The sequence below is a fragment of the Arachis hypogaea genome, chromosome 10 (assembly GCF_003086295.3).
Source record: "Arachis hypogaea cultivar Tifrunner chromosome 10, arahy.Tifrunner.gnm2.J5K5, whole genome shotgun sequence".
In the NCBI taxonomy this organism is placed as follows: Eukaryota; Viridiplantae; Streptophyta; class Magnoliopsida; order Fabales; family Fabaceae; genus Arachis; species Arachis hypogaea.
The window spans coordinates 9,315,773-9,339,116 of record NC_092045.1 but is presented as its reverse complement, the minus strand read 5'-3'; the positions used below and the strand labels follow the sequence as shown (position 1 = coordinate 9,339,116).

The 23,344-nt window shown below is 31.9% G+C and overlaps 1 protein-coding gene across 1 annotated transcript; it reads right to left on the bottom strand.

The window, feature by feature from the left end:
• Positions 1 to 17,050: 17,050 nt before the first annotated feature.
• Positions 17,051 to 23,344, bottom strand: LOC112715096 (ALBINO3-like protein 1, chloroplastic). Its single transcript, XM_025766852.3, has 11 exons — positions 22,736 to 23,344; positions 21,686 to 21,796; positions 21,474 to 21,548; positions 21,115 to 21,175; positions 20,758 to 20,831; positions 20,527 to 20,631; positions 19,429 to 19,536; positions 18,932 to 19,035; positions 18,636 to 18,842; positions 18,224 to 18,554; positions 17,051 to 17,742 (listed from the first exon to the last, which is right to left on the bottom strand). Exons 1-11 carry the CDS (start codon positions 23,090 to 23,092, stop codon positions 17,659 to 17,661), a joined length of 1,617 nt encoding a protein of 538 aa, XP_025622637.1. The 5' UTR covers positions 23,093 to 23,344; the 3' UTR covers positions 17,051 to 17,658.

Here is a 23,344-nt window from a genome sequence, read left to right as displayed (position 1 = left end):
CTCTTTTATGGACAATGTAGGAGGAAGTAAGTACTAATGGTCTAACTTTGTTTACTTTTACTTGCTTTAGGTGACATGATATGTGATAGTGGTAGGTGACGAGGTAATGGTGAGCAGGGTGGTGGTCGTAGTAGGGGGACAACCTAGGAAGATTACTGGGTATCCCACTTGACTTAGGTGCATCGTTGTCACGCACCCAGCATAGGACCACTGCAACTACTACTGATCCTATGGTTGACGTGCCGACCTTATCACCCAGGTTGCACGCATAGCTATCACAAGGGTTGGACTCTATCAAAATGATATCGACATTGAATCTATCTTCAGAGGCAGCCGGGTGGCATAGATCAAACACCTCCACAACTATAAGCAACAACCGCAGACACAATCTCAGCTATAACCTCAAACACAACCATAGCCACAGAGCCAAACATAGACCTAGACACCACCCGAGGTACAAGCATCACCTAATCCGTAGTCACAGCCGATATAGTCGACAGCTAGAATCTGAGAAGATGGTGTCCCATTTACAGTGTTAAACAGAAGCTAGTGTGGGATGGAGGTGACAGGTATATTTTACATTTACGGGTTTAATTAATTTTATAGTATAACATCCATATATAGTGAAAATTATTTGTAATGATGGTTGGGACCTTACGAGACCGAGGACAAAGAAGATTACTTGGGTTTTCATGAACCACTAGGTAGTTCATACCCAGGTTCAGTATGGCTCCAAATGGTGTCCGCAATCTTTGGTGGTAACTTTTTAAGATAATAAATTGTATTTTTTTAAACTTTAAATTATAAACTTATAGTGATCTGATTTACTTGTATTTGATATTGCAGGATCACTTTGAGTTTGTCTATGGGGAGAAGCAAAAAATGTAGAATGCTTGATGGTGATAGCCGCTAAGCTCCTTCGAGAGACGCTAACAATCACCTGCAAAGCCGCAATAAGGGTGCCTCCTGTAGATTGGATCCCGGACAATAACCTCTCCCAATTGAAGGAGTACTGGAACATAAGGGATTATCAGGCTATCCGAGCTATGGCCCGATCTAGTCGAACATCTGAGATCGATGGATCCATGCACACTGAAGGGTCCACCACCTACAAGGTGACCAAGAAGATGGTTCGTATCATTTAAAGTTTTAATTGTTAACTTAATTTATTTACTATATTATTAATTAAGTTGAAACTCATATAATGACTTCTTGAAATTTTAGACCCTATGCATAGGAGATCAAGTTGGGTCACAAACCTCGTCGAGCAAGGTTTTTTAGAGGACGCACACGAGAAAGAAATATCGTACAAAGTGGGTTAACAAGCGGTCTGAGGATGCTTCTATAAGTTCAACAAATCCAAATATATCTCAATAAATTATATTCGTTTATTTATTTAACTCCGTATTCATTTTTGTTTGATTTTAGATTGATTTTGACGTTCAGCTAGCTAAGGCACAGGTGGAGCGTGCAACCCAAATTGCACAGGGGGACCTGAGCCGCACATATCTGGGTATGAAATATGGACACAGACAGTTGTCGGACACAAGCTGGAGGGTCTACGACATGGGACATCAATTCACCACGACTACTCCACGATTCTCCGATCTTGAGTCCACTGCCATTGGAGGTGTGAATAGTAAGGAGCAGGTTACCCTGAGCAATAGGGAGCTACAACAGGACATAGAGTGAGAACTATAACAGCATCAAACGAGATATGCAGAGTTAGAGGCAAGCTACCAGTAGAAACAAAACGAGTGGAGGCTTGCTCACCAGAGGTACGAGGGGGAGATCAGGAGCCTCTAACGTCCCCCAACAGTTCGATCAAGACCAGTGGAAAAATATGATCATGGATATGTACTTTTTCATGCGCGAGAAATTGGGGAGCAGCTCATCCAACGGTGCGCTAGACATGCCGCCTCTTCCACTGCCTAGACGTCCTCTAGCAACATCATCAGATTCTTACCCGTCAACACCACTAGTGCCACCGCCACCCACAAGACCTCAGGATGGAGCAGACAGCGACGAGTGCGGCTTCATCTTGGATAATTACATGTAGTGTACTTTCCTTTTTTATTTTGACGACATTTTTCTATTTCTAATTTTTTGTTGTATTTTGGTTTCAAATATTCCTGCAAATTTAATTACTATTTGTTCGTTTTCAATTTGAATAAAATTCTTTTATATTATTTACTGCCTGTGCTAAAATTTAATCATATAACACGTATTTAATTAAACATGTATTCAAATAATAGTTAAGGACTCAATATATGTGTATATGATTTACGAAATCCACACTTTTAGCCTTCAGTAAATTATGTTTAAAAAAATTATTTTCGCATTTTAGCGACTTTAATGTTCAATTAATATTATATTTTTTTACCGTCAATATTACCAATAATCATATTATCAATACAATGAAAATAATATTTTTCTATGTCGTATTTTACTGACAGTTTGCGACTATCGAGATTTACTAATGACTGCTTTGCTGACGGTCTTTTATTGATAGTAAAGTCATGGGTAAAATTCGTGTCTTCTGCAGTGTCCACGCGTCCATATACTTGTATTACTAATTAGAGACTAACATAGCTAGATTTAACCCTATTTGCAGCGGTTTAAAAAATAATTAGAGTGACAAATAATTTATTATGTTATCTTTCGCATTTTTATATAAAAAAAATATGCAAAGATAATTTTTTTTATTTAATTTTTATATGTGTGCATATACAATCATTCTTTTCTTTTAAATTTTAAATTAGGATTTACTTGATGATTGGTTACTTTAAAAATATTTACATTTTTTGGTTAATTTAATTCGAGTTATAATATGTATTGAAAAATAATGTTTGTATAATTTTTCATTATTTCTCATTTTTTATCAGTTTTTTTATTTTAATATTAAAATTAAAAGATATATATATGTATATATTTAACTTTTGATGCTTTCTATGGTGTTTAAATTTTAGACATAAAATTTAATATTAAAATTAAAAGATTTATATATTTTTTTGATGACTGAAAGAATATATATATATATATATATATATATATATATATATGTGTGTGTGCGCGCGCGCGCGCGTGCATGTGCGCGCGCCTATTTCTGATAGCATATTAAGTTTGGTGGCTAAAGTGACTATACTTACATTGACACATGGAAAGAAGAAAGTTAGTTGATCCGATTTTAATAGAATGAAAGCACAGTAACTTTGTTAAAGAGGCAAGGTAATCTTTTTCATTTCTTAATCGTTTTCAATAAAAAAAGAAATAAATAAAAAATTCTTTTTTGGGTCAAGTTTTGCCCAGTTTGGTGGCCAACACACAACGGCTAATCAGTGAAACAACCTTCAAGTAGCGGTGGTGAAAACAGGCACTTCGAATCAAATAGCCATCAAAGAAGGCAGATGGTAGCGAGTGTCAACGACTGACCAAGAGCATGGAGGAGCTGACAATGGCAGTGGTATGGTGCATTCTTTGTCTAACTTCAGCAGCCATGGCGAAACGGGTAGTGGAGGGAGTTGCTAGAAGTAGGGAATCCGTTGGGACATTCATGAAAACAATGAATTTATTCAAACAAACAAACAATGCAAATTACACTAATATCCTTTCATTTTTCTTTAATTTCAATTTTTATCTATACCTTAAAAAAATCTAGTTAAACTTTTACGTGACAAATATCACTTGTTCATTTGCAAATTAACTTATAGCCATCGTTTATATATATAGTAAATGGTTAAATTAGTTCCTAAAAGATTATTCGTTCTTTAAATTAGTCTTTTGAAAGATTTTTTAATCAAATTTATATTTAAAGATTTTAAATTAATCATGTTAGTCTTTCCGTAATTTTGTTTGTTTATGGTGTCAAAATTTGTTAATATGACACATTAAATAATACTCTAACACACACTTAAAAGTCTTAATTGACTATTAACATGATTAGTTTATAAAATTGGATCAAATCAACTCCAAATTAAAGGATTCTAATGTCTCAATTTCTCTCCACAAATTAGGTTTTGATTTGATCTAATTTCATAAACTTATTATGTTGGTAGTCAATTAAGACTCTTTGGTATGTGTTGGGGTGTTACCTAACGTTCTTAGGTTAGATAATTTTGACACCATTAATAAACAAAGTGACGGAAGAATTAACATGACTAATTTAAAATCTTTAAAAGACGAATTTGATTAAAAAAATTCTTTTGAGGACCAATTTAAAAAATAAATAATCTTTTAAAGATTAATTTGACTACTCAAAAATATATATATATATATATATAATTTTTTATGCTTTATAAAATATTTAAATTTTAGATATAGAATTTAAAAATAAAAGAGTAAGTCTCATTTTTTTCTATTTTTATTTTTAGATAATTTAAACAAAAAGATTATAGACTCCAAAAAAACTCTCTAATTTTTTAACGGTTGCATTAGGTTTTTTTTTTCTATTTTGAATTTTGATAATTAGATCTCAAGAGAAATTAATTTAAGATGTTAAATAACTAGCTTTACGTTCTTTTTTTTTTTTTGGTATTGTTAACTAGCTTTAATTTACTTTAATTGTGAACAATGGATAGCTCTAAATGTAGTAGCAAATCTAAAATGAATAATCTATTCCTTAGTCAATTGTCATCGGCATCTAAAATGTAAAAACATGGTTTCATTTTTTATTTATACCAGAGAAACATCATAGTAATAAGAAGGTATACCGTCAACATCTTCCACTGTATATATGCACCATAAAGAAAGATTCACGTACGTAATAATGCGAATAAAGAACCAATTTTAAAAACCTTAGCTTCATGTTATATTTAACTAAATTCAATCAAAGTTAGTTTAATTATTAAACGCCATAATAAAAACTGTTTATACCACTATTAAATTACACACTTTTTCTTTTCATATTTTGTTATTGATACAAAATTATTTCTGTATCTTTTCATTTTTTTTTTAAAATAAAAAATTTTATTAATAAATAAATCAACTTTTAAGCTGAATTATATAATAATATACAAAGAAAAACACATAAGAAAATGAAAATTTAGTTGAAAAATATAGAAATTATTTTAAAATTTAAAGATTTTTTAATTAAATGATACAGAAGAATAATACAAAAAATTTAAATAAAAAACACAAAATTTTAGTTGAATAATGCAAAAATACAAGTTGTGTATTTACTATTTACATTCAAAAAATCTGAGTTATCATAACAAAATTTATTTGTTTGGTTTTTCTCAAGAAATTTATTTGTTTCTATTCCAAAAGTTGTGTTTATCTTTAAAAAAAGTTGTATTTATCATCACAAAATTTTTGTGTTAATCATCAATAAATTTCTGTGTTTTATTTTTATGTTTGTCTTTAAATAGTTGTTTATTTTCGAAAAATTTATGTTTATCATTACAAAATTTCTATATTTATCATCAATAAATTTTTATATTTTCTTCTTTTGTTTCTCTTTAAAAAATTGTGTTTATCATCATAAAATTTTTATATTTTTTCTCAATACCTTAAAATAATTTCTAATTTATAATAAAAAACACTTTTTGTATTTTATATTGTCAATTAATTTCTATGTTTTCTTCCTTTGTCTCGTTTCAAAAAGTTATGTATTTATCTTCGAAAAAAATCTGTGTTTATCTTAACAAAATTTATGTGAGTATCGTTAATAATTTTTTGTATTTTCTTCCTATGTTCATTGGCAAAAAGTTGTGATTGCCTTAAAAAGTTTTTCGTATTATCATCACAAAATTTTTATGTTTATCATCAATTAATTTTTTATTCTCTACTTATACTTCTCTTTAAAATGGTATGTTTAGCTTTCAAAAGTTTATTTGGTTATCATCACATACAAATTTTCCATTGGTAAATTTATATGTTTTCTTCCTTTGTTTTTCTTCAAAGATTGTATTTACTTAATTAAAAAAAATTGTGTTTATTATTGTAACATTTCTGTGTTTTTGCCTAATAAATTTCTATGGTAAATATCTATGTTTTCTTTCTGTATTCTTTTCAAAAAGTTATGTTTACTTTTAAAATATTTATGTGTTTATTATTACAAAATTTATGTGTTTTGTGTAAAGAATTTATGTGCTTTCTTTTTAGCCCAAACAAATTAATTTAATTAAAAAATGGTAAATTAAATTTTAAACTGGTCTAAATTAATATTATTTTTAATAAAAAATAACTATAATGATTCTATTATAAAAAATAATTAAAATATTCTTATTATATATATTAATTTTAAAAATCTTAAATTTTAGCTCTTTTCTTCTCTGTCGTCATATGGTTAAAATTTAGAGTTTTTAAAATTATATATATATATATATATATATATATATATATATATATAATAGGAGTATTTTAGTTATTTTTTATAATAGAAATATTTTAGTCATTTTTTATAAAAAAATATTAATTTATACCAATTTAAAATTTAATCTATTAATTTTTTAAGTAAACTGACTTGCCCGGTCTAATTTTAATAAAAATAACACGATTTAATTGATTATATGTGTTAAATTTTAATTTAAAAAACATGTTTAAAAAAAAGACGTTTTTAACATCTTTATCTAAATTGCTTCATTCACGTAATAATTCATCAGCTGAAAATATTGACCATTCACCACCATTTTAAAACAATGTTCCATCTGAACCACCTACTACATATATTTATTTTTTTATCATTTTATCACTATATTTTTATTATTAAATTTATATGTAACACTGTGTGTGGTATGAAATCTCAGTTTTAATTTTATTTTTTTCACATGTGATTTTATTATCACATAGTTTGCTATTATTTTTATAGTTAGTTATTGTAAATTCTTGACCCCCATAAAGGACGAGAGAGTTCTAATAAGAGTAAAAAAAAATAAAAAACAGCAACAAAATATATATTGACAAATATTTTACATTTGTTTTTTATTTTCACCTACTATATCATACACAATAAAATAGCAAACACTAACTGCACAATAATTTTTTTGGTATTGCCATCAAAATTATTGTAAATTAAAATTTTATTATTATTTACCACATACAAGAACACCATTTTCTAATGATATTACGTAGAAAGAACCAATTGCCTAAAAAATGGAACTAATAAGAGAGCAAATCTTAGTGATTAGGTTATATAAAATCTAACGATTAATATTAAAAAGTATTTGTTATCATCGTTATTTTAATATCTATTTTCTTGTCTAAAAAAATTATATTTTTTGAGTTATTTATCCAAACGCTACAACTTTAAAATAAGTACTTCTATAACAGAAAATCAAAATACAAAATAATTTATTTATAAGTTGCTATTAATAAAAGTCCTTGACTTTAAGCTCTTTTTTCAAATTATTTAAGTTGTTTATTCAAATTGGGTGTTAGTGGTTAATTATTAGAACTTTCTACATTTTAGATCCCAACCATGCACTTAATTAATTAAATTATGTCATCTTTGATCCACTGGATATGCTATAGTTTAATTTAGCTAAACCACCATTTTGATGATTTAAAACGTTGATTTGTCAAAGATTGATTGTTTTTTTGTCATAGAATTTTTGGCTCTTTAAGAATTAATTTTGTTTAATGAGTACATCTAAAATGGAGGATCATTTTTTAATATACTATTTTTTTTCTATTTAAAATACGGGGTTTAATTACATTAAAACGAAAAAGCCCATTTCGTGTGTTCCAGAATTGGAATGGCCTAATTTATATGTACCGCCATTGTAGCATTGAGATGGAGGCTATTTCTAATTCGTGAGTGCTTTTCATTATTTGGTATTGCACATTTTAAAAAATGTTTTGATCCAAGCGTATTTAAGAAAATAAAAATTTTTCTGTATTTATTTCAATAAAAAAGCCGGAGAAGGAAAAGATGCAGACAAGAGTGAAAGTGAAAAAGAAATTGAAAAAGGAAGAATACATAACAAAAGCTCTTGATACAGAAGGTATAAAGCACTAACATTTTGCTGAATTGTCACCGTATTTATGTGTTAAATATATTTTGAGCACAAGAGTTATCTAACACTCATTTGATATGTGTGTCTTTCATATCTAATCGTATTTTAATAAAAATAAAATATATTTCTCATTATATATTTAGACATATCTAAATATTGTTAGTGTATTCAATTTTATTTTTAATTATATTCTTGAAATGAGTTCAGAATTAATATATATTATTATTTTTTAAAATAAAATAATTAATTTAAATACTTTATATAATAAAAAATATATTAAAAATAATTTTTATATTTTAATATCAATAAAATAATAAAATATAATTATAATTTATTTAAAAAATATTTTATATTTTATATAAATAATGTGTTTTCATGTGTTAAAAAAATAGTGTGTTTACATATTTGGTATCATATCGTGTTCTATTATATTAATGTTCATACTTGATAGTACAGAAGATAATCATCATGTCAACGAAAATTTTGTCCCAAATTTAATTGTTAGCTCTTTCTAAAAAAAACGTGCTAGAGACTCAATTAAAGGTCAAATTATTAATTATATGCAACAAATGTAACAGTGCCCTTATATTTTGATTTTGTATAACATATTATATTATTTTTTATGTAATTTATTGATATTTTATAATTTAATTTAAAGTAGAGTATAATTTTGTTCTTAATATTTTTAAAAAATTTTAAAATTATATATTTTTAACGTTCAATTTAATTTAATTTTGTCTCTAACATTTAAAATAAATTTCAATTCTATTCCTATTAATAATTTTTGACTGACAATTATTAATTATTTTTTAAAAATTTATCCTTAATTATCTATTTTAATCTTAATACTAAATATTAGCAAAATCTAAATCCAAACCCAAATCTCATTCCCCAATTCTTCAAAACTCCATCTCCTCTCCACTACACCATACAGCATCTTCCCATCACCTTTTTTTTGTCACTCCTTACCATCCACATCAACCCCACCATTTCACCTCACTACTCATCACATTATCCCGACAACACTCCATCTCTTACGAGTCTCCGCTTAGTTCGAACTCTGGAGTTGACAATTACTTGCATCTTTGGTCATAGCCTCGAAGGGTGAATTTCAATCTTCCTAAATTTGACGGTACTTATGCATTGAGTTGGATCTTTTTCGCAAATTAGTATTTTGATGTCTTTCGAGTACTTGTAGAAGAGTGAATCGGCATCGCTGCGATGCACATGACTGTCTCAACGATTCCGTGGTTTCAGATGTCATAATGCTCTCAGTTTCGTTCATGAACGTAGCCCAAGCGTGCTATTGAAATAGAGTTTGGCCCCTCCTTATTCGAGTCTCGCAGAGAGCTTCTCTTTAAGCTATAACAATATGGTTCTGTTAGTGAATTTTACGCTGAATTTGTAGCTCTTGCTAATCGAACGCATATCGAACATGCTGATGTGTTACGCGACTGTTTCATTAGCGGTCTCTGGGCCTATATTAGACATGAGGTGAAAGCTCAATGTGCACCCTCACCGATGCATGCTGTAAGCTTGGCTAGGTTCTATGAAAACAAGTTTTCGACATCCCGGTGGCACACTTCAGGTCCGGCAGCCTCTAAGTCCCCATCGCGAGGCTCTTCTATACCTGCGCATACCTTTCAATGGAATAGCTTGCCTCCCCTGCTTCCCGTACCATCTCCAAAGCCAGCTCTACCACCACCTAAGAACCCAATTTGCCATTTGTCTCCAGCAAAGATTCAGAATAAACAAGAGAAAGGCCTTTGTTATTGGTGTGTTGACAAATTCATAGCTGCTCATATGTGCTCGAATCGGCAATTCATGCTTATGCAAGTGGAGAATGATGAGAAAAATGTCATGACAAATAGTGGAGACATAGTTATGTCTGAAGAAGATATTTTACAACAGTTATATGCAGAGGTGATAGACCATCATCTCTCTTACAATGCCATGCATGGCACGTCGGGTCATTCCACTATTTGAATCAAAGCTCACATTGGTAAAATAGAAATCCAAGCGCTCATTGACGGTGGAAGCTTCGATTGCTTCATTCAGTCGTGGAATGTAAAATTTTTTAATCTCTCCATTAAGCCAGCTCCGGGAGTCCAAGTTATAGCGAAAAATTTTGACATTATGCAGGTTGAAGGTCACATTCCTTCGCTCAAGGTGACACTGCAGGGCTATGAAGTGCTAGTCCCTGATGTATTTGTTTTAAATGTTGCGGGTGGTGATCTTATCATTGCAAATGCTTGGTTGAAATGATTGCAAGCCCATATTGTGGACTATGAGACAGCTTATATTGTTTCATGCATGAGGGTAGTTTGATTACGGTGCATGGGGAGAAGACTAATGCTATAGCTCAGGCAGAATTCCATCATATCAGGAGACTTGTGCATACCAATTCTATTGCTGAGGCTTTCACATTACAGGTGCAACCTCAGGTTGAAGTTGCTCATTCTTCCTTGCCTTTTCCTAACGACATACACCTTGAATTAGCAAAACTGCTGCACTCATATGCTGGGGTGTTTGCCAGCCTTCAGGCCTACCCCCACAGCGCCATCATGATCATTGTATTCCTTTAATCAAGGACGCTGAACTTGTTAAGGTTAGACCCTACCACTACCCTCATAGTAAAAAAGCTCAGACAGAATTGATGGTCCACCAGATGCTAGATGATGGGATTATTCAACCGAGTTGAAGTCCCTTTTCCTCTCTAATATTACTGGTAAAAAAGAAAATTGGTACATGGTGCTTCTGTACAAACTATAGAGCCTTACATAATATCACCGCTAAGGATAGTTTCTCAATTCCTACGGTTGACGAATTACTTGATGAACTGTTCGGCACCTCCATTTTCTCCAAGCTTGATCTTCATTTTGGTTACCACCAAATTCTGGTCAGCCCTGAGGATAGATACAAACAGCTTTTCGCACTCACCAATGCCTTTATGAATAGTTAGTCATGCCATTCGGCCTCACCAACGCTCCGGCAACATTTCAGAACTTGATGAATGATGTGTTCCGACCTTACTTGCATAAATTTGTGTTGTTTTTTTTATGACATTCTTGTTTTATAGCCCCCCTTTACTTTATATTTACAACACTTGGAGACTATGTTAAAGTTATTGCAGCAGGAATGCATTTATGCTAAGCTATCAAAGTGCTCTTTTAGAACTAATAAAATTGATTATTTAGGGCATACTATCTCAGACAGTGGCGTCCACATGGAGAAAGCCAAGGTTCAAGCTATTTTGGAGTGGCCTTAACCAATCAATGTGAAACAACTAAGAGAATTTTTTGGTTTAACCAGGTACTATCGTCGATTCATTCGTCACTATACCTCCATAGCTAGTCCTCTTAATGATTTACTGCGTAAAGATGCCTTTGCTTGGGATAATGGAATCACAGTTTCTTTTAACATATTGAAGGTTGCCATTACATCCAAACCTGTCTTAGCTCTTCCAAATTTTGAGCTACCTTTTGAAGTCGAGACTAACGCCTCAGGGACAGGGGTTGGTGCCGTGTTGATTCAAGAGAAGCATCCTATAGCCTTCTTCTCAAAGAATTTGTCTCCTTCGCTGCAAAAACAATCATCTTATGGTAGGGAGTTCTACGCAAGTACAGAAGCTGTAGCAAAGTTTCAACATTCTTTTCTAGAAAAAAAAATTCATAATTCGTACTGATCGGAAGAGTTTGAAGGCATTGGTAGATCAAACTCTACATACACCTGAGCAACAAAAGTGGCTCTACAAGCTACTTGGGTATGATTATGAGATACAGTAAAAATCGGGGAAGAAAAATGTTATTGCTGATACCCTTTCACGAGATTTTTTTGCAGCTTGGTCTCATCCCAATGCTAAATGGATGGGGATTCTTAAATCAGAAATTGAGGTAGATGTGCAATTGCAAGAATTGTGGCAGCAATGTCTTCAAAACAGGCAGGTTAATCCACATTATACGGTCCAAAATGGTATTCTATTATGGAAGGATAGAGTAGTACTTCCTGTAACCAGCAACCTCATTCCTCTTATCCTTCATGAGCACCATGATAGTCCGGACAGGGGACATTTTGGTATCACTAAGACTCTTGATCGGATCCACTCCTTATTCTACTAGCCAAATATGCATAGGGACATTTGAAATTATGTCCAGAATTACTTGATATGTCAACAAGCTAAGGCCAAAACTACCAAGCCAATAGGGCTTTTGCAGCCTCTCCCTATTCCCCACCAAGTATGGGATGACATCTGCATGAATCTTATTACATCCTTACCTCCCTTTCATGGATACTCGGTGATCATGGTTGTGATTGATAGACTTATCGAGTTTGCTCATTTTATTTCTCTGCATCATGATTTTGATAGCAAGACAGTTTCCAATGCTTTCATCAAGCACATTGTTAAACTCCATGGTTTTTTCCAAGTCAATTTCTCCGATCGTGATAAAGTGTTTATTAGTAAATTCTGGCAGCAATTATTCCAAGCTCAAGAAACCACTTTAGCGATGAGCTCAGCCTCTCACCCGCAAACGGACGGTAAAGTGAAGTCTTGAACAAGACTTTGAAAATGTACCTTCGTTGCTTTTGTTTTGAGAATCCCAAGCGCTGGCTTGGCATGCTTTCGTGGATACAATTTTGGTACAATTCTACTTATCACAATAGTATAATGATGGCCTCATTCAAAGCTTTATATGGATGTGATCCCCCTTTCTTGGTCAGATATAAAATTTCAGCAAGGAATGAGATTCCATTACAGGAACTGTTGCTAGCTTGGGACAAGTTGATTGAGCAACTTAAATCTACCTTGTTACGCTCTCAACAATTCATGAAGACTCAAGCTGACAAGCGTCGGCGATTCGTGGAATTTGAAGAATGAGACTTAGTATTGATTAAGCTCCAGCCATACCGGCAACACTCTGTCGCATTACGTCGTAGCCAAAAGTTGGGAATGCATTATTTTGGACTCCCCATCTACAGAAAGTTGAGTTCAGTAGCTTATCGCCTAAAGTTACCAGTTGAGGCCAAAATCCACAATGCGTTTCATATTTCTGCCTCAAGAAATTTAGGGGCGAGCAACATGAGCAATACTTGCCATTGCCACTCCATTCGAGTGAAGAAGGCCATATTCTTAGTCCGCATGCCATTGTGGACCACCGAGTCATCTTGAAACATGGCCAAGAAGTGCAGCAATTGCATATACAATGAAGACAAGGTACAGAGGCTGAGAAGGCGTGGGAGGATGCAACAGAATTTCTCCCAACTTACCCAGATTTCAACCTTGAGGACAAGGTTGAGGTTCAAGAGCGGGGTAATGTAACGAACAAGAGAGTAGTAACTAAATGGGAAAATAATATAGTGGGGGCAAAATGACCATATAGGACAGAGTTAGTTAGTGAAAGTAGACACATGGAGCATGGTCCAAATATTCAGGGCGTGAGACGCGGCAGCAGAAGACGCACTATTAGTAGAAAATTAGAGAATCATGGGCGGTAGATGATTCTGGTATTTGTCTCTTCATCTTGAATTCTCTTCCTCTCTCAGGTTCTTGCAGGGAGTTCATGGCTGCTACTCTTTTATTTGCCTCAATAATTTCATTGTTATAGCTTCATAATAACTGTCTTACTGTTTCCTCTCTTACTTATGTTCTGTCATTCAATTCCTTCACTTATTAATACAATTTCACTATAATTTTGAGGCATATACCACTGTTTACTGTTCTATTGCATCTTTATATTTTCTGCACCCTTCTACGACCCTTTAGAGTAATTTCTCCCTATTTTTTCTGTCTTTTTTTTTTAAAAAGAAAATGTGAATGCTTTTGTGGTTTGTTGTTGTTAAAGGATGAGGTTATGGCAAGCTTGCGACAGTAGGTGGTGATCTTAATTAGGTGATGAAGTGTGATGGATAATGTTATTAGTGATAAGGGTGAGGGTGCGAGAAAAGGTGACAATGGCAAAGTAGGATATTATAGTTGTGACCGTTGAGAAGGAGAAAGGTGAGGCTGACAAGGTGAAAAGGACTCTAGGAGTGGTAAGATGGGAAAGATTTGAAATTTGGTAGGTTGAGTTTTAGATGTTAGATTTAGATTCAAATTTAGTTGGATTTAGACTTTAGAGTTAGGGCTAAATTAAAGGTAAATTTTAAAAAAATAACTAATTATTGACTGTCAAAAAATTAATAATAGGAGTAAAATTTAAACTTATTTTATATGTTAGAGATAAAATTAAATGTTATAGATAAGTTTAAAAATTTTTAAAAATATTGAAGACAAAAAAATATACTTTATTCTTTAAATTAATATCTCATTTACATTAACAGTGTAAATTATTAGTTTATTTGTATTATTTTAATTTTAATACATTATATATTTTATCATTTTTATATGCTATTTTTTATTTTAATAATTAAATATTAATTTTTATTATAAATTAATAATAAAATTTATTTAAATATCTAAAATAAGAGAATAAGATTATATAAAAATATCTAAATTTATATTTTTTTTAATAATTTTTTATCTAAATATAATTTTAAATAATATAATCTAAACAACATTTATTTTATTATAATTTATTTTAATATAAAAATTATCAAATATAAATTATGTTTACACCAATTTACTTTTAATGAAAATTAAGATTGTAAAATCAATTTGATAAAAATTTCGTTTGCAAACATTAACACAAGCACACACTTAGTAATGGAAAACCACGACGATGGAAGAAATTTTCGCAACTTTCTTTTCTTTTTTTTAAATATCATTATGCACCAAACGCCATGTTTTGGACTAACACTGCATGTTTTAGCGCTCAATTGATTAATTAGTCAGATGTGTTAAGTACAAACTATCTTTTATGGTTGTATCTGTTAATATTTACTTCATTTATGACCAGTTTTAATACTTTATTTAAGTCAAAAATAAAATTAGACATACCAACCCGTGTTATATTTAGATATATCTAAATATATTTTAAAAAATATTTTTTATTTTTATTAAGATATATTTAAATACAAATGGCATGCATCTCACATAAATATATATTTAAAATGTATCTGAAACTTGGGAATTATTCAACAAAGAGAGTTATTTAGATAAAGACACTTAAAATATCTTTTTTTAAAGATGTCAAGTAATTAAAATTTAATACATATAATTAATTAAACTATGTTATTTTTATCAAAATTAGATCAGATAAATTGATTTGGCCAAAAAATTGATAAATTATACTTTGAACCGGTCTAAATTAATATTTTTTATAAAAAATAATTATAATATTTTTATTATAAAAAATAATTAAAATATTCTTTTATAAAAAAAATATTAATTTAAATCAGTTCAAGGTTTGATTTACCAATTTTTTTATCAAATCAATTTATCTGATTTAATTTTGATAAAAATAATATAATTTAATTAATTATATGTATTAAATTTTAGTTAATAACAAATATCTTTAAAAAAAATATTTTAAACATTTTTATCAAGAGTCTCCTTTTTAACAAAATATTTGTGTTTGATAGAATATTACAAATACACCGGATGAGAAAACCCTAATCCAGATACACGTAAAACGTAGTAAAAGCAAAATGCCATGAAGGTGTTATATTTCCGAATTCTACATGTAAGGCTGTTACGTATTGTAGGAACCTGACGTATTGAATTATGCATTTTAATGACTTAATCAGATGATTTTTTTTCAAAATGAAACTAAATGAAACAAGAAGATAAGGTAGTTTAATTTTTAAATATTAAAGATACGGGTCAACCGAAGTTGCAGTGATAATAAATCTTCAACACACTAACCAAAATTTGGCGCACACGCAACGTTACCGTACTGGAATGGCATGTGCACAACACACATCACACATAGAGGTGAGAAAGACATGCTTCACTACCACTTTTTACTATTATTATTATTTTATTTTATTTTATTTTCTTAGGTATATATTTGTGAAGAATATAAAAATAGTTTTTTTAAATAATTTTTGAATAATAATAAATAACAAACTTGAAATTCTATGAAAAGCTTTGTTAACAAAACATTTATTAAAAAAATAATTAAAAAATATACTATATAATTAACAAAATTTATTATTTTTGACCAATTCTTATTCAACTCTAAATTCTAAAAACTAAATTTTAAACACTAATTCTAAATCCTAAATTTTATTAGTATAAAAATAAAATATTAGTCTTAATGTGGTGACTAATATTAACAAAATTATTGATCCAAACATTTCTGTTAACTGAATTCAACACACATTAATCTACCAAAATCATAAGTTTGCAAAAGCACGAAAAGCTCATTCTTGTGAAATATGTTCTAAACTTTTATCACATACCTCAACTTTTTCTATATATTTTTGACAAATTTAATACATATTCTAAGAAGAATTATAACCAATAATTATGAAATTGTTCATATATAATTTTTAACTTATTATAAATAAAATAACCATACTAGATGTATGTCAAAATCAGTCACCAGTATAGAATATATATTAAAATACATAAATACATAATAGTTAATTTTAATGTACAATAGTATTTTTGTAAATAAAATTTGAGTTAATGTACAGGTTGGGTCGGCTAAAAGGAACCTAGGCGAAAAGGTAGAAGAAGCATCGAATGAGGAAAAATTGCGTCAACAAACAAAACATGGCATACGAAAAGGGAGAGTTTCCGCGGCATATATGATAACTTGTTACCAAGAACACCAAGACTTGGCAAACCGGACAAGAATTGCATTTGCAGCTACTTCAAAACTATCTTGATTCTTAAATCTTTATTTTTCTAAAGCTAGCGTCACTTGAAAGTTGGAAGATGGAAACACTTACATTAAACCAGAAAGTTTTAAGCTAACAAAATTTGTACTGGTCAATGCATGGAACATAAAATTGACTCAAAATTAACGCTTGGCAATTTTAAAGCATGATTCTCCAGTATTTCTCAACTCATCGAATCAAGGATTAATTCGTTGTATACACAAGACAAGATTCGAATACACAACTCATCGTATACACAATACTTTTTCCGCTCTAAATTCTGGCACAAATTCTGGCTTTATATCATAAACAATAAAATGGCCACGTATGTATAAGGATAAATCATATCTTCACTAATACACCAAATAACATTGGTGTCTATAAATAGATGCTGAAGCCCATTTTTTGGTGCTCAGTAATTGATAGTTGAATTTTAATATCTAAACTTTCGACACCTGAAAATGGATTTGCATAGCACTGCTTTGGTTTAGGGCTATGAATTTCATCTTCATATCATATACAAACTTCGATGTTATTTGAAATTTTGAATTGAACATAACTATTTTCTAGACCAAAAAGAAATAAAATAAAACAGAACCACCAATGTTATATCCCCTCCAACTTTTCGCTATTCTCTTATTGGAATTCATAATCCTTATTTATTAAGAAAAATAAAAAAAAGACCTAAAATATAATACAAATGAAAATACAATCTGCCAATTCACTGATTCAGTTTCAGCCATCAAACTTCAACCACCTCCACACAGCAACTGTAGGAACCTCGAATCTTGTTGAATCCAAAACTTCTGTGATAATATACGATGTTAACCAGAGACATCTCATATTGCAACTTGCAAGAATGGTTGCATTTAAGTGTATAATTCTAGATGGCATTGGGACCAATCAATTTCCCAGCAGCTGAACTTCTACGGTTCTAATTTCAATCCTTTGCCAGGTGATCCGATTGTTCTTCAGGATGTTGCTTCTTGGTGGTAGCTGTAGTTGTGAATGCTTCCCTTGGTTCCTGTAAAAACATGAATTAGACACGAGTACACGATGGCATGTGTTATGAAATAATTATCTAAATCTTGATGATAATGGAAATTTTCCTCTGTACCAATGAAGAAATGCAAAGAGAAAATGAAAGAAAACTTGGTTAACAATTTCTTAAGCTGGTTCATGTATTGCTAAATTTAACAATTCACAATGTCAGAAGCATGAAAGCATTCAAAGCAAAGCACTATAAGAAGGTTCACTGAAGAACAAAATTTTGCAAAAGGAAACATAGTATAAATTTTTTCTCCAGAACAAATTTTACGATTAGCCAAATAGAAAAAGGTAGGGTACGCAATCCAATTACGTTGACATAAAATGGTAAGCAGAGATGATTACCAAAAGCATTCCTCATTCTTTTGGCAATAGAAAATTAAATTCAAGATGCACTTTTTTACATGTCCTTAACTAACAAATGTTAAGAAAAATACCATCTATATATGCTACAATACCTCATCTACACTTTTCTCGTTTACTCCATTGTTGAAAGGAGAACCTTCATTACTTTCCCTCTGAGGTGTATATGTGGAATTCTGATTTTCTTCCAAGTCTTTGCTTAGTGGATTACCATTTACAGTGACTTGAGATGTGGATGGATCAGTATCAGTGTTAACATGCTGAGAATTTTCAACATTATCATCCCCATCTTGATTTCCCTCTTCAACTGTTATCTCATTAGTCTCATATACTTTAGTTGCTTTAGATGCTGCTTCCGCGGCTTTCCTTTTTTCTTCTTCTCTTTGTTGTCTTCTCCTTGCCTCTTGCTCTTTAAGTTGCCTAAATCTGCAACAAAAAGTCCAGGACAAAATGAAAATAAAATAACAGCACTATTAAACGCTGGTGGCTACTTATATAATTACCGACCTTTCACCAGGCTGTGGCCCCCCTGATGTTGATTTCTCATCTTGTCTAGCTTCTGTTTTCGTGGAATTTACTTTAGGTACCGACTTCGGAATCTTCATTTGGTCATCCTTCATAATATCATCTTGAATTTGAACTATAGGATTTTTGGCACCCCCTAATTTTTGAAGCCATACTTGTTGAGCAGTGCTCAATATATTATTTGTTAACCTGCACATAGCATAATAAGTAAATACGGATAGACAGGAGACATGGTTATATAAATATAAGGCAAACAATAAGCTTCTAATTAAGCTCACCAATAAAGGCTTAGTCCAGAAGGAACTGAAAGAGCAAAATAACCAATCATTAATGGAAGGAGCTTGGTGATGGCTTGAGAACTCTTCATGTTGGGATCATTAGGCTGAAAGTTGACATGGAAAATGTTGAGCAACTCAGCTAATAAGATATACCCAGATGCATTTTCATGTGCAGACACATGAAGTAAACTAATATGAACATTTTTCTATTAATCTTGTATAAAAGTAAAGGAGAGTGAGTTGGTTACATGTGATTAAGCTAATAAGGTAAAATTCAGTTAGAAAGGCTGGCTATGGATGCAGAAGAAAAAATGTTAAGTACTTAAAGTTAAAGATATAACTTAGCCATGGCTCAACACTTGTAAAATAAGGTTCAGTATTTAAGTTAAAGATATAACTTAGCCATGGCTCAACACTTGTAAAATAAGGTTCAAGGGAAATATTGAGAAAGGGAACCGACATGTATATAATTTAGTTGTGCATATAACAAGACTGACCTGTGATGACTGCATTATTTGGACAGAGATGTACTGACTGACTACCAGCAACACGGGCAAGACAAGGTAAGCCAATGTGTCTGACCATCCAAGGGGAGGGTGACCATCCTGAAATTAAATGATTAAAGCAAAAGAAGTTAAAAATTAAATTAAATTATTTGCCAAATCACATATAAATTGAAATGGAAGCAGCAAGAACAAAAAATGATATTGCAAAGAACTTTTTGCAATAACTTTAGCATAGGTTAAAAATAATTCTGAAGAACTACACTTAAGAAAAATGATGCAACAATTTTTCATTGATTCATTGAAGAAACGAGAGAGGAAAGAGTGATGCACCATAGATACATGAATCATAAACAAAGAATTATCATGCCTTTTCGACTTTTCCTACACTCAGGCAAACACTCCCTTGGCCCATTTCTTTCTTATGAGACCACAGCTTATTAGATCACAAATATATTAACTAGCTAACTAATCTAATTTGGTATATATGATCCACAGATGGTGCACCCCCAACAGTGGAGGGTTCCTTCTAATATGTGTAACTCTCAATCAGCAAAAAGGAAACTCTTGTATGAGGGTGTAAAAAATTATAATAGAAAATGGAATTCTCCTATAAGTTAACTATTTAAATTGGAAAAATACAATAGAAGAGCTTTCTTATTTAGCAGAATAAGCATTGCCAACAAGGGAAACATTGTAAAGAATGCCTAAAACAAAGCACGAGAATTCAATATGGTCGTATTTCAAGCCAAGTTGCTAAAAATAAAATCGGAACTCTAAACATTATTCCATTTTCCTCCTAACATACAAAAACATTAGTTTACTCACACTACGCCAATAAAATATGTCCACACTCACAAGGGAATTCAACAACTTCACACAGATTCTCAAAAGACCATGAAACATTGAAACTGGTCAACTAAAAAATATAAAAGAAATATACTTCTTATTAGTGATACAAATGATGGGACAATTCACAATTTGGAAAGAAGACCAATGCCCTAGACAAAAAAAATATGGTACTTGCAATGCCACAAAAGTAGTGTTCTCAATATATGTAGTTTTACTTTCTATTTTCCAAAAGATACTCACCACAAATGGAAAAAGCCAAGAGATACCACTTCCATTTTGACGAGCAGCAACCGTTGTTGGACCAGCAAGAGAAGGTATCCAGAAGAAACCTTCTGTAAGGAGTCCCTTTGTAATTATTTTTCAAATTAAAAGAAAAGGTAGCATTAACCATCAAAGGTAGATTCATATGACCAAAAAATCACATCAATGGATAGACTATCAGATACCAAATCAGCAGAATACACAAGATACCTCATCTGCCACATTTGAAAGGGCTCGATATAGGCCAATCCAGACTGGTATTGTTGCAAGTGTAGGCAAGCATCCTATGGAGAAGAGAAAAGACAGATTGACGAAAATATTACTAGGTAAAAAATTTAGATAGAACATTAATGCATTATACTGGATTAATTGATGCCTGCATACCCAATTAAGCCAAAACAATAGACTAAAAAATGCTTGATCAAATAGTTCCATATATCTTTTAATCATATAAAAAAAGAGAACAAACTGAACTTGTGATATGAAAGCTTTGGATGGCTCCATCCAGGAAACCAAGGACCATATTTATAAAAAATTTTGCAATATAGTCTTTCATTCCATAAATACCTGCTAGAGGATTAATGCCGGCCAATTTATACAACCGAGCAGTTTCAAGTTGAATTCTCTCCTGTAACAAAACAATTCATAAAACTTGATATTTGAATTACACTCCTATCAGTCAAAGATAACAGTGAGAAAATATAGACATAAGCATGGGCAATTTAGAATGGAATTTTGTCAGCAATGATAGCAGCTCATTCAATTCTCCAGTAGCACAGGGGAAAAGAAATAATGCTATTCATGGCTATAGCTGCCCAGCAATATATCAAAAGTTATCCGAAAAGTTATCCAGTATATTCCCATAGTAGCTTTATTATGTTCATAATCCAAACACGTATATTACTTATGGAAGCTATAAAAGATACCTGATCACCAGCATAACGTTGCTGGATAGCTTTTATTTGAGGTTGCAGTGATCGCATAGCCATGGCAGATTCTACCTGTGAACATTTATTAAGAAAGTTATTTGTAATGAACATTTTTAACGTCAATAGCAAAGAGCCAATGACAATCAGTTCAGTATGTTGTCAATTCATCAACACTAGCGAATTTGAAGCACATTTCAACAGGAACAAACCTGTTTCTTTGTCAACGGAAAGGTGGCGGCTTTTACGAGAACTGTGAGCAGTATAATTGCAAAACCATAAGCATATGGCGCATGCAAAGTAGAAAGTCCATCTTTGAGTACCTACCGAAAAATTGAAAAAACACTTCTCTCATAATAATTGCAATGTGTACGATGGCAGTAGTATAACCATATGTAGTTATACAACTACAATTGTTGATCAAAGTAGTTATCTACTTAAAATTTCATATATGTAACTAAGTTATTTCATAACTTCAAAGTTCAAACAATAAAAAAAGGAAGTTTGACAAAACAACTATCACTTGACTGTTAAGTAGTCTACAGACTCGTGTACGAAGGTGTCATTCATTACCAGCAGAAGTAACATATTGTTCTGTTGACCCAATTTCAATCTCCAATATGAATGGAATATATTATTTCATTGACCTGACCACTATCAGCATCATCATCTCTTGACTTTGAATTTGTCTAATCGACTCCATGACAACTTAACCAACTATAGGAAATTGCACAGCTAGGATTACAGCAACAATGGAAATAATGATATTTACTTATTTAGCACTTGGAACCCTATTCTTTTGTGAGTTGTGTTGTCATCTTCAACAGCAAACACCATGAACAACCAACCACTATAACTAGTGCATTGCACCACCTTTAGCTTCGCTTTCACCATGCATTAACCTTAAACTGCAACTACTTTTAAGCATGGTTTGGTTTCTTTTTTTTCACTTTTCAGATTTATTAATTTTATTCGTCTTAGTCTTATATTTTTTTTTTCAATTACCATTTCATGTTTCCACTATCTTCTTCAGTGCAGTACAAAATAGACATGGAATTAAAACAGGAAATAAAACCAAACAAGCCCTTAATTCGCCATTCTAATTCACACTAGCATGCTCAAAACGCTCCAAACACTGAATTCACATATTCCAAATTCAAATTCAAATCATGCCCTCCAAATTCCACACGCTAAACAAATAAAAATTCATTTGAATAGAAAGAGATGGAAGTTAGGATAAAAAATAACAAGAAGAACAATACCTTGAGCACAGTTTCCATGTAATTGGTGATCCCCGAGAGCCAATCGTTGTTCTGTTTGGCGGTGGTTGTCGCCGTCGCCGCTGTGTCGGAATTCGAGACGGCGGCATCCGCAATCGTGTAGAGGAACCCTTCCGCCCTATCGAACAGCTCCCTTAACACCTCTCCGGCGGCGTCGGGCTCCGGCAAGAACCCGGGTTTGAACCCGAACCGGGCCACCGAAAGCGACCCGCGGAGGAAGCTCCTGGTCGAAGCGGGAACAGCGTAGGAGTGAGACCGGTTCAGGAGAGGGAACCCAGTCCGGTTCCCGAACGGAGTAGAAGCTATGTTGGGCGGCGCACAAGGTAAGAGAGAAGCCATTTAATTTGGGCTCTGAAACGAGCCGGTTCAAGAAAGAAGAACGAAGAAGAGAAACCCTAGCTAGCAGTAGCAACACAAACCAGTTCGGTTGAACAGCGGGGTGTGGCTGTTTTTGTTTAATAGGGTGAGGAGGAGAGAGCAGAGGGTAGACGAAGGAAAGTGGAGCAATGGAAATGGAGTGAGTGGCGTTGTGAATCTTATGATATTGTTGGAGGGCAAAAACAAAGGTTGGGTGTTGGTGAAACGTGTTGT

Excerpts from the sequence above, each read along its gene's own strand:
- LOC112715096 (XM_025766852.3), bottom strand. The coding sequence starts at position 23,092 with ATGGCTTCTCTCTTACCTTGTGCGCCGCCCAACATAGCTTCTACTCCG. Across the intron at positions 19,036-19,428 it reads AAATAATGCAGTCATCACAG|CCTAATGATCCCAACATGAA; the intron begins GTCAGTCTTGTT and ends GTCAACTTTCAG. Across the intron at positions 18,555-18,635 it reads GGGCCACAGCCTGGTGAAAG|ATTTAGGCAACTTAAAGAGC; the intron begins GTCGGTAATTAT and ends TTTTTGTTGCAG.